We start from the raw sequence: 13,027 nt of genomic DNA on the forward strand, positions 1-13,027 counted from the left end.
TGTCGTAAAACGTTGTGTATCCTTTCTACTTGTTCTCATCTAAATAAAAAAAACTATTGTGTTCTTCTTCTTGTCACTTTTTATTTTTATTGTTTTAACAAAATTATTTTCTTACAATCAGCTCATATCATGACGATAACAACATATGCCTGACTTAGCTACGCCGAATCTTAGATTCTGATTAAGAAAATGTTCAAGCATATAAATTGATTAATCTTTCATATATAATGTCATCAATGGGCAGAAATTTATGGTTTGAAACATATCTATATAATCCAAACTTATTCTTTACTTTCTACTTCTTGTCACTTCCTTCTCAACGGTTTAGCCGTTATAGTTTTCTGATTTTAGGTCGAATATAACAATTTTTGAATAGGTAGGTATAAGGATTTTTGTCAACAAGATTTTATAAATTTTAAATAGAACGAAATTAATAGCTAATGGGAAATTCGACAATTAAAAATGGAGTTATGAGATAACTGCAAATTTAATGGCTAAATGTCAAAAATCTGGAGGAGTAATTAAATAAAGCAAATAGAAAATGATAATGTGAACCAAGTGATCTTGTAGGTTGTTCGTTGAATGTACTTACATAATAGGATGTCGGCACAAATGCTAGTTAAATGTACGACCGTCGTCACATTAAAAGTAAAAGTAACAACACACGCTCTCCGATGCATCGACAAAGCAGGGGGAATAGACGACTACTTGCTGAAAACTCCATACCAAAAGATGGACACGGAGATGGCCGATAGGTCTCTAATCTCTTTACTGGAGCAACGGTATGTAGAGCTAGGTCAAATGGAAGTAGCCTTCTTCACTCCAGAGGATGAAGCCAAGTTCGAGCAAGGATACAAAGACTTGAATCTAGCTAAGAAAGATGCTCGTAGGGAAGCTAGAATAAACATGTATGGAAGGCTTGTAAATAAACGGTTTACAGTTAAACATCTCTTTAAATTTGGATCTCTTTATACTCTTTTAACATACTTTGTCGTCTACTACTTGGATTGTTAATTTTGAATGGGAAAATCAAATGGTAAATAACAACGTTGCAATAAAAGATAAAATTAATACATTATATTATTATTATTTTCCTTTTTCAATACATACGTTATATTCTGTTAGCTTCGTAATACGATTTTCCAATGTTTATGGTTTGTCCCATTGGAATCTTTAGAAGTATCTATTTCAGAGGCAAGAGACATGTGAAGATATAATTAATTTATCCGCATAAACACAAATTAGAACCAATAGAGGCCGACTGCTCAAACCTTCTGAGGAGGCCAAGGGAAGATGGGTCGTGCCTAGGGCTAATCAATCTAATCGTAAATCCTTGCACTCATTCTCTATAGCCTTATATTTTTCTTTTCTTTTTAAAGTGTTTGTATGTTTTGTCCGATGGATATTTGTAATTTTCGTATTATGCACAAACTAATATCCAATCCATATTGACTTTTCCACGTAATGAACATAATTCTTACCAGAGAAGATATATTGATCCCAAGGAAAAAAACTAGAAATAAAGAAAGAGAGACAGAAGATAACGTTCATTTTGGTCCCAACAAAATATTTAAATTGAAACCCACCCATAACTTCCACAGCCACAAGAGAGTTGGTTAAAACGAAGACACTTAAAACACGTTGGTACCAAAATAACCAACTCGATCTCAGTGTCATCTTTTGTCTTCTCCTCTTTAATCAACATAATATCATGTGATTGCATGGTGGTTAAGCCTGTTTGTTGAAGACTATAGAGCATGTGGTAATGGTCTCAAACGACGTTTGTGGGGGCAAATTGTAGAAGAACTAGTATTTAAACAAGTCTTGTTTCATCATCATTTCATCAATACAAGCTTATAATTATACTTACATTCTGTAACCAAACAAGTCATCAATTGTAAGATGGAAGGCAAATTTGCAGCTATGCTCATGACTGTGCTCATGATGAGTCTGCTTATGGTTCAAATTCAAGTTGAAGCAAAGATCTGCTGCCCGTCCCAGAATGCTAGAACTGCCTATACTATCTGCGATTATACCCCAAAAATCCCTCAGTTCGCTTGCTTATTGTCCACTGGTTGCAAAAAAGTTAATGATGATGGTCGATGCCCTTCGGGCTCTATTTACAGCCGTCTCGAGAACTCAGGTAAATTGTTTTTTTTTTCCTAGTGTTTTGCTATTTATTCGTTGCATAGATGGATTCCAATTTTGATGCAAGTTGCATGGTTTTTGATTTGTGACTCAAGGTGATGCTGTAAATGAATACTGCAAGCTAGGGTGTGCTTCGTCAGTGTGCAGTGCCATGACTACTCTCAGGAACTCTGGTACATAGACTCCCCAAGAATATTATTATTATTTTTGTTGTTATAGAAAAATGATTAATTAATCATTTATTATGATCTTATTTTGGTGACTAGATGGTACTGAAATTGTGGCTGGAGCCGTTGAAAATTGTACCAAGGCATGTTCTATTTTCTGCACCAAGGGCTTTGTGAAGCCTGCACTTGAAACCGCCTAAACGAGAGGCTATCCACAAAGGGAAGATACTACATCCATGTGTTCAAATTGTTGTTTTCCCTGTTTTCAATAATTGTCACTCTATATGACAAAAAAAGCTAGACTCTTGTGTTAGCTAATACTATTTCTGGTTAGTTTATGTCTTATAATATTCAGTTTGTCTATGTGTTGTTGGTTGTGTATCCTTTCTACATGTTCTTGTTTAAATAAAAACTATTATGTCCTTCTCTTACAATGTAAGAATTGAAAGAAAAAGAAAACATTCTAATTATAAACTAAGGGGGTGTTATTGGATGGGTGATTTCTAAATCCATATGGAATTGTAAATTTTAGAAATCAAATACATGGATTTTGAAATAACATGTTTTATCCTTGGATTTGAATCCTTCTATTTTACACTTTCAAATCCATACAAATCCATTTAAACATATTATGGATTTTGAAATCCAAAAACAAATCATTAAATGAATAACATGGGATTTTAACAAGTATTTGTAAATCATAGAACCAATAACACATCATTTTAATAAATATTTTAAAATCAATGATTGAATAACACATGATTTTTGTCTGGATTTCCAAATCCATTAAAATCATAGCACCAATAACCTCCTCTAAGAGAGATTAAAAAATACAAAATCAAAGGATATATCTTGCAGAAGTTCATAATAGCAATTTAACTTAAATCTTACATAAAATTGGTAACAAATCCTCCGATCCAAATTTAAACCGAATCCAGCATAAAAATTTTAAACAGATATCCCAGCTAAACAGAAGCATACAGACATTCATGACACTTTCTTATCACCCAAAACTAACTGTAGTTCCACTTCTCCACAATTAAACCCTAAGTAACCAAAACCTGTACTCTCCGCCAATTATATAACATGAAGTTACTATATTCATCTTTGAAATAATGGTTGGTGATTGGTTTTTAACTTTGCAGACCAAAAACCCTACTAGTAAAACGATCGACCAGAATGAGGTTGGGGAAGGTTTTGAGGACGGAAATTCCCATAGCTATCTCTACCATAAGGTGGAGGTGGTTGGGAAAGGTTTTGAGGACGAAAATTCTCATAAGTATCTCTACCATATGGTGGCTGTGGCTGCGGCGGACCAGTTCTTAAACTATAGTCATGACACTGTCCAACAGGCATTGGTTCTTCACCCCTATATCTATCATCATTCCTATGGAGAGTTTCAGTACAGTATCCGATATACCTGTATCGGAGTTCTCTGAGATCATCGTAACTCTCTTCCTCTCTCCTGTGACCTGTTTCTTCTACAGCTCTGTATCCGTTTCCCAAGCAAACTCTTTTGTTGTAATGTATTTCAGGAAGACCGTTGAACCCGTTTCTGAAGTTGTTATGCGGTTGCTGTGGGTAAACATTGAGTGACGACCTAGGAGAGCGATGCTCCACAACTGATTGCTGGCCAAAAAACCTATCACTAAGATGTGTTCCAATGATATTGCCATTGAGTGAAGGCACAGAAGGACGAGGCTCCACAACTTCTTGCTGGCCAAAAAACCTATCTCTAAGATATGTTCCAGAGATATGGCCATTGAGTGAAGGCACAGGAGGACGAGGCTTCACAACTGCTTGCTGGCCAAAAAACCTATCTCTAAGATATGTTCCAGAGATATTGCCATTGAGTGACGGCACAGAAGGATGACGCTCCACAACTGCTTGTTCGCCAAAATACCTATCTCTGAGATGTGTTTCAGTGATATTGCTACTGAGTGAAGGCACAGGAGGAAGAGGCTGCACAATAGCTTGTTGGCCAATCGACCTATCTCTGAGATGTGTTCTAGCGATATGGTCATTGAGTGGCGGCACCGGAGGACGAGGCTGCACAACAGCTTGCTGGCCAAACGCCCTACTACGTTTAAGATGTGTTCCAGCTCTCTTGCCACTGAGTGGTGGCGGCACAGAAGGACGAGGCTGCTGAACAGCTTGCTGGCCAAACTTCCTGCGTTTAAGATGTCTTCCAGCGCCAGTAAGTGGCAGCACATGGGGAGGAGGATCCAGAGCAGCTTGTTGGCTTAACAATGGCGGCACAGGAGGAGGCTCCACAACATCTTGTTGACCAAACACCCCAGTCTTTCCATTGAGTGGCGCCACAGGAGGAGGATGCACAACAGGAATTTGGCCAAATAACTTGTGTTTGAGATCTGTTCCAGTGACCTTTTCATTGAGGAATTCAAAGATGTCTTCAACGGTTCTGTCTATGGAGCGGTATATCTTTTTGGCTCCTGCGCCATTAACCCGCCTTGAAACATTTTGAGACACATTTGTAAAATCCTCAACCTGTTAAGATACACGGAAAAATACTAATGACATAAGACAATAAAGGTAAGAATGCAAATATAGTATATTACTGAATAGAGTTTTCATTGAGTTTACACTGATGGACGCAATGCCAAATTTTTTCCACTTTTTGGCTATCCAAAGACCATTCAGCACACTGACGCAGAGCCCTTGCCTCCAAAGGAATTCTACAGATTGTAACTGCAAAGACATAAATGCTTTTGTTATAACAAAAGCATGCGCTGCAGTTCTTTAATTGGTATCTTTGGGTTTAGAGGTAAAAGATATTACACCTTTATAAAGAATGTTGCAAACAGTCTACCCAGAGATTCCTGATTACGCTGTCCCCAGTTTAAGAACTTTTGAGTCCGTTTCTCCACATTAGGAGGATCCATTCCATCTGGAAAAGAAAAGGGTCACTTAATGTCATAACGGAAAACCATATAAGCAAAAACAAGAAAAGAAGGATAACAAAGGAATATGAAAGACGAGTATCAAAAACGTAATCTGAAATTTGACAATCCACAAGTGTTCTGTTCTCTTTTACGAACTTTAATGTTACCTTTAAATAGCATAGAGAATGGAGGTAAAATGGGAGGATACTGAGTCTGCGCATAAGACCAAAGGAGAAGCAGATTAGACTCGGAAGTATTGTCTCATTGAACATTCAAAGCCTGAAGAGTATCTGATTGGATAGTCACATGCAACTTAAAATGACACAATAAACAACCTAACACTTTTATCCAACTTGATTTTAGAGAGTAAAAACCAACTTGATTTTAGAGAGTAAAAGAAACACATTAAACAGCCAGACGAACTACCTACTTGGGCATCCTGAAAGTCAATGTAACTGGAATAATAAGATGTACATAATCTAGTGGACATCCAACACGAGTAACTGAGTTGATACCTGTAAATGAAGAGCGACTAGCTGTGTTATGGATACAGAATTCAGGGTTCGATGTAGCGCACTGTTAACTTCATGTGCTTTGGCCCAATGCTTAACCTGACATATGAGAATAGTCACATTAGTAAATATATTGACCACAACTACACATATCAAGCTGAGTTAACAATAAACCATCAATATGCTTCTTTTGAAATATGAATACTTCATCAATTAAAAACTATGGTTAGCCAAACAGTCCCTAGCATTTTAAATTTCATGCGGTTACTTCACTTAGATAGTAAAGAGAAATTTGTCCTGAAAAATTCATCAGCACTGAGTTAACAAACTACAGCAACAAACCATAGGCAGCTCACAAGAAATCTAAAACCCTAACAACTTCTAGTCATTGAAAAAACTTTTATAGTTTTTTAACTTGCAAACAAAAACTAAATTCTGTTGAAAAACAAGCAAGTCAATAGTACTATAAGGATAACAAAAGCCATTAGAACAGAACTTAAAATCTTACCAGCATACAAAGTTTTTGAAACCTGCCATCAATTTGAGATATGATGCGAATGATCTGCGAGTTCAAAATGCCGTCTTTATTTTCGACTGACAAATCACATTCAACAGCAGCGCCATGATCAAAGAATTTGACAATTGGCACCCTAGCAGTGACGATAGATTCAACATTCCTAACATGCCCTTCTCCTACAAAAGAAGTTTAGGTTACATAAAAAACAATAATGGGAGTTGGCATATACCTTAACAGCTAGCTTCTAATAAGTAATAATCATTCATAATTTCATTTCTCATAATGGAATCAGCAACAAGAATGGAACAAGAAAATTATCATACCCTCCAAAGAGCGGAGCTTTTGAGCAAATCTTTTAAGTATCTGGATCTTCTTTTCACGAGTAAGTTCAGATGTTCCGTTAAAAAAGTTAATAGACACATCCAAATCACTCTGAGAGGTATACATATCCATCACAAAAGACCCATACGCCTCAAGAACCGGGCTCGTCTCTTCTGAATCACCTAATTGAACAAAATAAATAAATAAATAAATAAAACCTCTCTGCTAACATTCGATATAAGCCAAGCTAAATAAGATAGAAAATCTTAGATTTTACCATAGATATCAACAGCCATAGCATTAAGGCTTCTCACCAATTCCTTCCTAATATCGTAATCAGCAGAAACGGGTCGAAAAGAGCAGTAGACATCATTTAATACCTTATCAAGGTCAACTAAGTTATAACTATCAATCTTATATTTCGTTAACGCTATGTCCAAAGCGTTCTTCACCTTCCTTCGTATCGCTGACAATCCAATCCATAAACCAAACAATAATGATTGAGAAACTCTGAAATAAACACAAAACAATCTAAGAAAATTTTCAGCAAAGAGTAAAAAAGTATTAACCTTTACTCGAAACGTTGATTTCGTCAGATACATTTCCTCGAGAGTCCATGATACCTCTCTCTCTACTCCTTATTTTCAAGAAGCAGAGATACTAAAACCTGCAAGAAAATAACATAGAAACCATTCACATCAAAATTAACGAAATCAAAAGAGATTGAAGAGACTGGAGTCAAATAAGAATCCCCATAACCTAATTACTATCAAACTAAGATCTAAAGGTTCATTTTTTTTATAGCATTCGAGTCATATTAAGTCCAAAGACTCAATTTTTTTTTTAGATTCGATCAATAAGTAACACAAGAAATCTGAAGCAAAGCAATAAAATTTTGGGATACGCACCAGAGGAATGTTTTTGGGCAGAGGAGAAGGCGACGAACTTAGTCGGAGATGATACGGTGTCACGGTCCCGTTGCGGGAACCGTGGCAAGAGACACGTCTGAGAAACCCACAATTTTGTATGAAGGAGAGAGGGAGAGACAAAAAAAAAGGAGGCTGTCTTTGTTAATCTTCTTCTTTCTTTTTTTTTAATTGTACTTATTGTCTAGGTTATTTAGGTTTTTATACTAGTTAATTACTATTACCCAAGCTAGGAGCGCCTTTTCAAAAAAACATGGGAAATGCAAATTAACAATTTATTATATTTATATTATATGTCTTATGAATATATATGTATAAAATAATTTTTTTTTTAAAAATAATTGAAGTGTATTTTATACAAAAAGAAAAAAATACTGTTCTTCATCTAAATAAATGTTTTAAATAACGAAATCAAAAAATTATATGACTTCGTTAATCGCATATACAGAGTAAATCATAATTAATTGATTATAATCTTAAAATCGATAGTGAAGATGTCGATTAAAGTCCCAAAAAAAAAAAATTATAATGTGATATTAATAATTTAACCATAGAATTTTTTTTATAATTGATTCCCTAATCCAATCAATAACTTCACACATATCTACTATTATCAATACATGCATGTTCTTAAATGGGCAAGCTAGGAAAGTTATATTTTATCTTTTGACTTTCATAATCTTTTTGTAGAAATATACTTGTACTTCTTCTTTGACCACCTATGATAAAGTGTATGCATTTGGTATTATCGACATCTGGCAAGCAAATGTCCGGAAAGAAATCGATATGAACTAAATTGTTTTACATGTATAAGAGAGTCAAATAAAACTATATTGAACTAGAGAAGAAATTACCAAGTTAATATCAGAGAATAGAAGCATATATTAAAGTACATGTTTTGACCCCCGAATACAGCAAATTACTCTTTCCTGCAAACACACAGCAAATCACTTTTCTTGATTCCATTCATCATTTTCTCAAAAATCTCTAGCTAACAAAGGTTTCAGGAGGTGCTCTCGACATGATCTCGAATCTTCCAGACGTTCTTCTTGTCCTCATTATATCCAATCTGACGTTCAAGGAAGCTCTCAGGACCAGCGTTTTATCTAAACGCTGGAAGCATATTTGTCGCGAGACGAGAAACGTCTCATTTCAAGAGGCTGTGATCACTCAAACCTATCCGGAGTGGCTTGATGAAGATACGAAACGAGAGGAATTTGTAGGTTACATCTTGCATTGGGTTTCCAGGTTCACGGGTGGGATCGTTGATACATTCGAACTCTCCTTTCATAGGCCGCTTGGTTATGAAGCGGAGATGATGACTCTCATAGATTTCGCAGCCGCTAAGAAAGTCAAGAACCTCGTTCTTGATTTCTCAGACCGGCTTTGGGTGAACCGAGATGAAGTTGAAGCATCATTTGAATCTACCATGATTCAAATGCCGGAGAGCTTTTACCGATTAACCGGCCTGGTGAAGTTGAAGTTACTGGCATGCCGGCTTGCAGTAGCAGGTTCGGTAGAGTTCCTCTACTTTGGGTGGATGCCGCTCGCCATGATCACGTCTTTGTTACCAAAGGCACCTCTTCTGGAGTGCCTGCAGATTAAAAATTGCTGGAACGTTGGTCTCGGAGCAATAACCGGAGTTAACAACCGGTTGATCAAACTGGTGTTCAAGAACTGTGTCTTCGCAGTGCAGGGTACTTCACTCGATCTGCCAAGCATTCTCATCTTCAAGTATGCTGGCAATGTTCATTCCTTTACGTTGAGGAACGTAAACCGAGACATGGATGAAGTGTCGCTCGACTTTGGGCGGCTGAGCCAATTCCAAGCTGGCTTAGGAACACATTTTTGTGACCTCCTCTGCAGTTTGGTTACTGCCAAGTCAGTTACTGTCTGTCCTTTCCTCATTCAAGTGATCCAGGATAATGCCAACCCGCTTCGGCTTAGAGCAGATATGCAAACGAGGAGATTGGTGCTGAAGACGACTCTCGAACCACGTGAGTTCGTCGGAATCAGGTTCATGATCAACAGCTGTCCATATCTGGAGACGCTGACTTTTCAGCTCGTTGTTAGAGCCGCTGTCCGAATGGTGCGAGTGCCGATCGATGCAAACGGATATTGGAGGGTTGGGATTTTTCACCAGTGTTTCAAGAATACACTCAAAAATTTAGAGATCTGGAGCTTCTGGGGAGGATTTTATGAGTTGCAGCTCCTGAAGAATCTGATTCGCGTTGGTCGTGTGCTGGAACGGGTGGACTTGTATGGACCCATGGGACTTGCCGTGGATCGACTTGACCGTATCCGTGTATTGGGATATGTATATTGTATATTGTCTAATATTCTCTAGATAAGGTTTAGGAAGATTTACATATTAGTTTATCTTGGTCCCCAAGTTTAGATATTCTAGTTCTCTTTGTATAAATACATGATGTAAAGGTTGTAGATGAACAACACAAACATTCTATTCTTTGGCCGATTCTAGTTTTAACATGGTATCAGAGCAAAAAGCTTGAAAGATCTTTTGTCTCTCTGTTTTGTTTCTTGTCTCTCTGTTTTCTCTCTTCTTGTTCTCCGTTCGTTTTGTTTCTTTTCTCCGTTTGTCTCTTTGATCGGTTGATCAATATTTTTGATGGGTGAAGAAAAAGCTATCATGACTAAGGTTTCAGACTCTAACACGGTCTCGCCTTATGCATTGTCTTCGTCTGATAACCCCGGTTCCATGATCTCCTCCGTTGTGTTGAGTGGAGATAATTACTCGGAGTGGGCCACCGAGATGTTTAATGCTCTTCGTGCTAAGAGAAAAACTGGGTTTATTGATGGATCCATTAAGAAACCTACAGCATTTGGTTCGGAGTTGGAGTCTTGGACCAGTGTGAACTCGATGATTATCGGTTGGTTGCGCACCTCAATCTCTCCTCGTGTTCGTTCCACGGTGTCTTTTATAGATGATGCTACAGAACTGTGGGAAAACTTGAAGAACCGTTTCTCTGTTGGAAACAAGGTTCGAATTCATCAACTTGTGTGTCAGCTTGCGTCGTGTAAGCAAGATGGGCAGTCCGTCATGGATTATTACGGTCGCCTGGTGAATTTGTGGGACGAGCTTCAGAGGTATCGCCAACTTCCGGTGTGTACGTGTGGAGCAGCAGCCAAGATCGCGACAGACCGCGAGGAGGAGAAGGTTCATCAGTTTGCAATGGGAATTATTCATCAAACATCGGCACATCTTGTGTAGATACCCCATCTTGTGTAAATTTTCATCTTGTGTAAAAGCCGACTTTGTGAGGGAAAAATTCAGGGCCAGTTCGGCGAATTTGTCTATCAATCTGTACTAAAGGAAGGTTGAAGAATTTCAAGACTGAATAATTCGGGTGTGTGACCTGATGTATTGTTGTTTTTTCATTTTTCTAGACTGAATAATTCGGGTGTGTGACCTGATGTATTGTTGTTTTTCATATTTCTACACTGAATAATTCGGGTGTGTGACCTGATGTATTTTTGTTTTTCATTTATATCTCTCGAACAAAATTGGGTTTCAATGTTTGTAATCTCACATTTACAAGTTTTCAATATAAGACTCGGAGATCAAAAATCATTTTCTAATAATATCGGAGATAAATGTGTTAATTAAATGATGCAATTCACAATTGAGCAAATATAAAATTGTTGGCAAGCATCGTTCATTTATTAAAGTTATCATACTTATAAATGCTCATCTATTCTCAGTTCACATCTTCAAGCATTTTCCAGATATTTATATATGTCACTCTTATTTTTTATTTTTTCCTGGCCGGTCTAATGATTTCTTAAAGATTTAAGTTTCTATTATGGCTACTTTCAGGGTGATGCCAAAATATACCACAGAATCTGAAGTCATCATTTTGGTGGTCGATCATTTAACTTATCTTTCAGTTAAAGTGTGTATAAAGGATCTGAGGCGAATTGGCATTAAGAAAACATGAATTTATAAAAGGTAACTTCAGACACAAGTTACATAAAGCTAGCTACAGATTCTCCAATCCAAATCCAACATAAGATGCAAGATATGTAGGTAGATACATTCAGTCCCACTTAAACCAAAGTAACCAAATTCTGAATTTATTATATACTAGATGAGGACCGCCCGATGTGCGGGTTTAAAGCTTTATAAATTAAATTAAATTTAATAAAAATATACTAAAAATTGTTGTACGTTATTTATAAATAGTACATTTGTTATAATACACTGATTTATATCCATTTACAAATCTTTGATGTGTGTTACTATTAAAAGTATATTTTTTACACCTAAATATACTTTATGTTACAAATATATTTTTTATCACCACCTAGAAAATGTCTATATGAACACATTAAGCCAACTATTTTACTTTCACTTCTGCATAGTTTTTTAATTACTAAAATTGTCGGCTCAAAAAATATTTTGAATAAAAAATATATTACATAATATATTAATTAATGATGTATCATCACAATAATGTATGACCACCATGGAGAAAACCTCGGCTCCGCCCTTATCCCTTATGGAGAGAACCTTGCGTCCAACCTCCTCCACCGTGGAGAGAACCTTGGCTCTGCCTTCCTCCCTTGGGGAGATAACATTGCGTCCAACCTCCTCCACCATCCTCCCTTGGAGAAATAACCTTGCGTCCAACCTTCTCCACTATAGAGAGAACATCAGCTCTGCCTTCTTCCTGTGTGGAGAGAACATGTTCACGTCTTTTTGCTATCTCAAAATGGCTTGCTCCGACAACCAATTAAAGTAAAAAAAAAAAATTCTAACGTCACAAAATCTTTTGATAGTAACTAATATTAAATTTCCCAATGTATTCGTAGAAGTATCTTTGACACACCATGATGTAGCCTCTGTCTCTGTAACGCCTCAACCGCTACCTTGCTTAGTGAGCCCATGTCCACTCCCAGTCCATGGGCCTACCTTCCTAAGTGGGTCCTACATCTATTCTCGGCCCGTGGACCCACCCATATTCGATGGCCGGTTTGTCATGTCTGGAAGGCTTTAAAAACTTATTTACAAACCTTACAAATCAACAAATGATATTTTTCTGTGTTTTGTCCTCACTCGCACTGTTTCGACAATCACATCTAGGAAGGTCACCTATCATGAAGTTCTCTCAGGACCCTTGACTGGAAAAATAAGTGCATTTTGGTGACATATATGGCCAAATCAATTCTTTTAAACCTTTCCGCAAACCAGGGTGTCACAGTCTTTGAGTTCATATGGATCTATCAACAACGATTTATGTTTTTCTAATCTATTTATCTATGTTTGTTATAACCTTGTGTTTGATTAGCCTATTTTATCTATCCATTAGGTTGATGAGCTTCTAATCGTTATCTCTCATTGGGATTGAATGAATGAATAATGGCAACAATTATGTTTGCAAAAAAAAAAAGGGGTTTATAACCAACCATTGAAAAATTAGAAGAATATTAATTTGACATAATTAAAGAAATCATAGAAAATTATAAGCACTGCAATATATGAATTCCAAATAATTCAAAGATAAAAATATAA

General features: G+C 36.7%; 3 protein-coding genes and 1 pseudogene across 3 annotated transcripts; 3 read left to right on the plus strand and 1 right to left on the minus strand.

The window, feature by feature from the left end:
• Positions 1-1,549: 1,549 nt before the first annotated feature.
• LOC104711033 (thionin-2.2-like) lies at positions 1,550-2,749 on the plus strand. Its single transcript, XM_010427701.3, has 3 exons — positions 1,550-2,143; positions 2,244-2,321; positions 2,415-2,749. The coding sequence occupies exons 1-3, from the start codon at positions 1,903-1,905 to the stop codon at positions 2,513-2,515; spliced, it is 420 nt and encodes a 139-aa protein (XP_010426003.1). The 5' UTR covers positions 1,550-1,902; the 3' UTR covers positions 2,516-2,749.
• Positions 2,750-3,077: 328 nt separating this feature from the next.
• On the minus strand, positions 3,078-7,685 carry LOC104711034 (uncharacterized). Its single transcript, XM_010427702.2, has 10 exons — positions 7,477-7,685; positions 7,138-7,235; positions 6,846-7,034; positions 6,571-6,750; positions 6,239-6,423; positions 5,734-5,829; positions 5,386-5,431; positions 5,117-5,223; positions 4,920-5,024; positions 3,078-4,823 (listed from the first exon to the last, which is right to left on the minus strand). The coding sequence occupies exons 2-10, from the start codon at positions 7,184-7,186 to the stop codon at positions 3,474-3,476; spliced, it is 2,307 nt and encodes a 768-aa protein (XP_010426004.1). The 5' UTR covers positions 7,187-7,235; positions 7,477-7,685; the 3' UTR covers positions 3,078-3,473.
• Positions 7,686-8,515: 830 nt separating this feature from the next.
• LOC104715300 (F-box protein At3g62230 pseudogene) lies at positions 8,516-9,841 on the plus strand (annotated as a pseudogene).
• Positions 9,842-10,144: 303 nt separating this feature from the next.
• LOC147938345 (uncharacterized) lies at positions 10,145-10,726 on the plus strand. Its single transcript, XM_087465594.1, has one exon. The coding sequence runs from the start codon at positions 10,145-10,147 to the stop codon at positions 10,724-10,726; it is 582 nt and encodes a 193-aa protein (XP_087321720.1).
• The last annotated feature ends 2,301 nt before the right edge of the window (positions 10,727-13,027 follow it).

The sequence above is a fragment of the Camelina sativa genome, chromosome 9, assembly GCF_030686135.1.
Source record: "Camelina sativa cultivar CO46 ecotype springtype chromosome 9, ASM3068613v1".
NCBI lineage: Eukaryota > Viridiplantae > Streptophyta > Magnoliopsida > Brassicales > Brassicaceae > Camelina > Camelina sativa.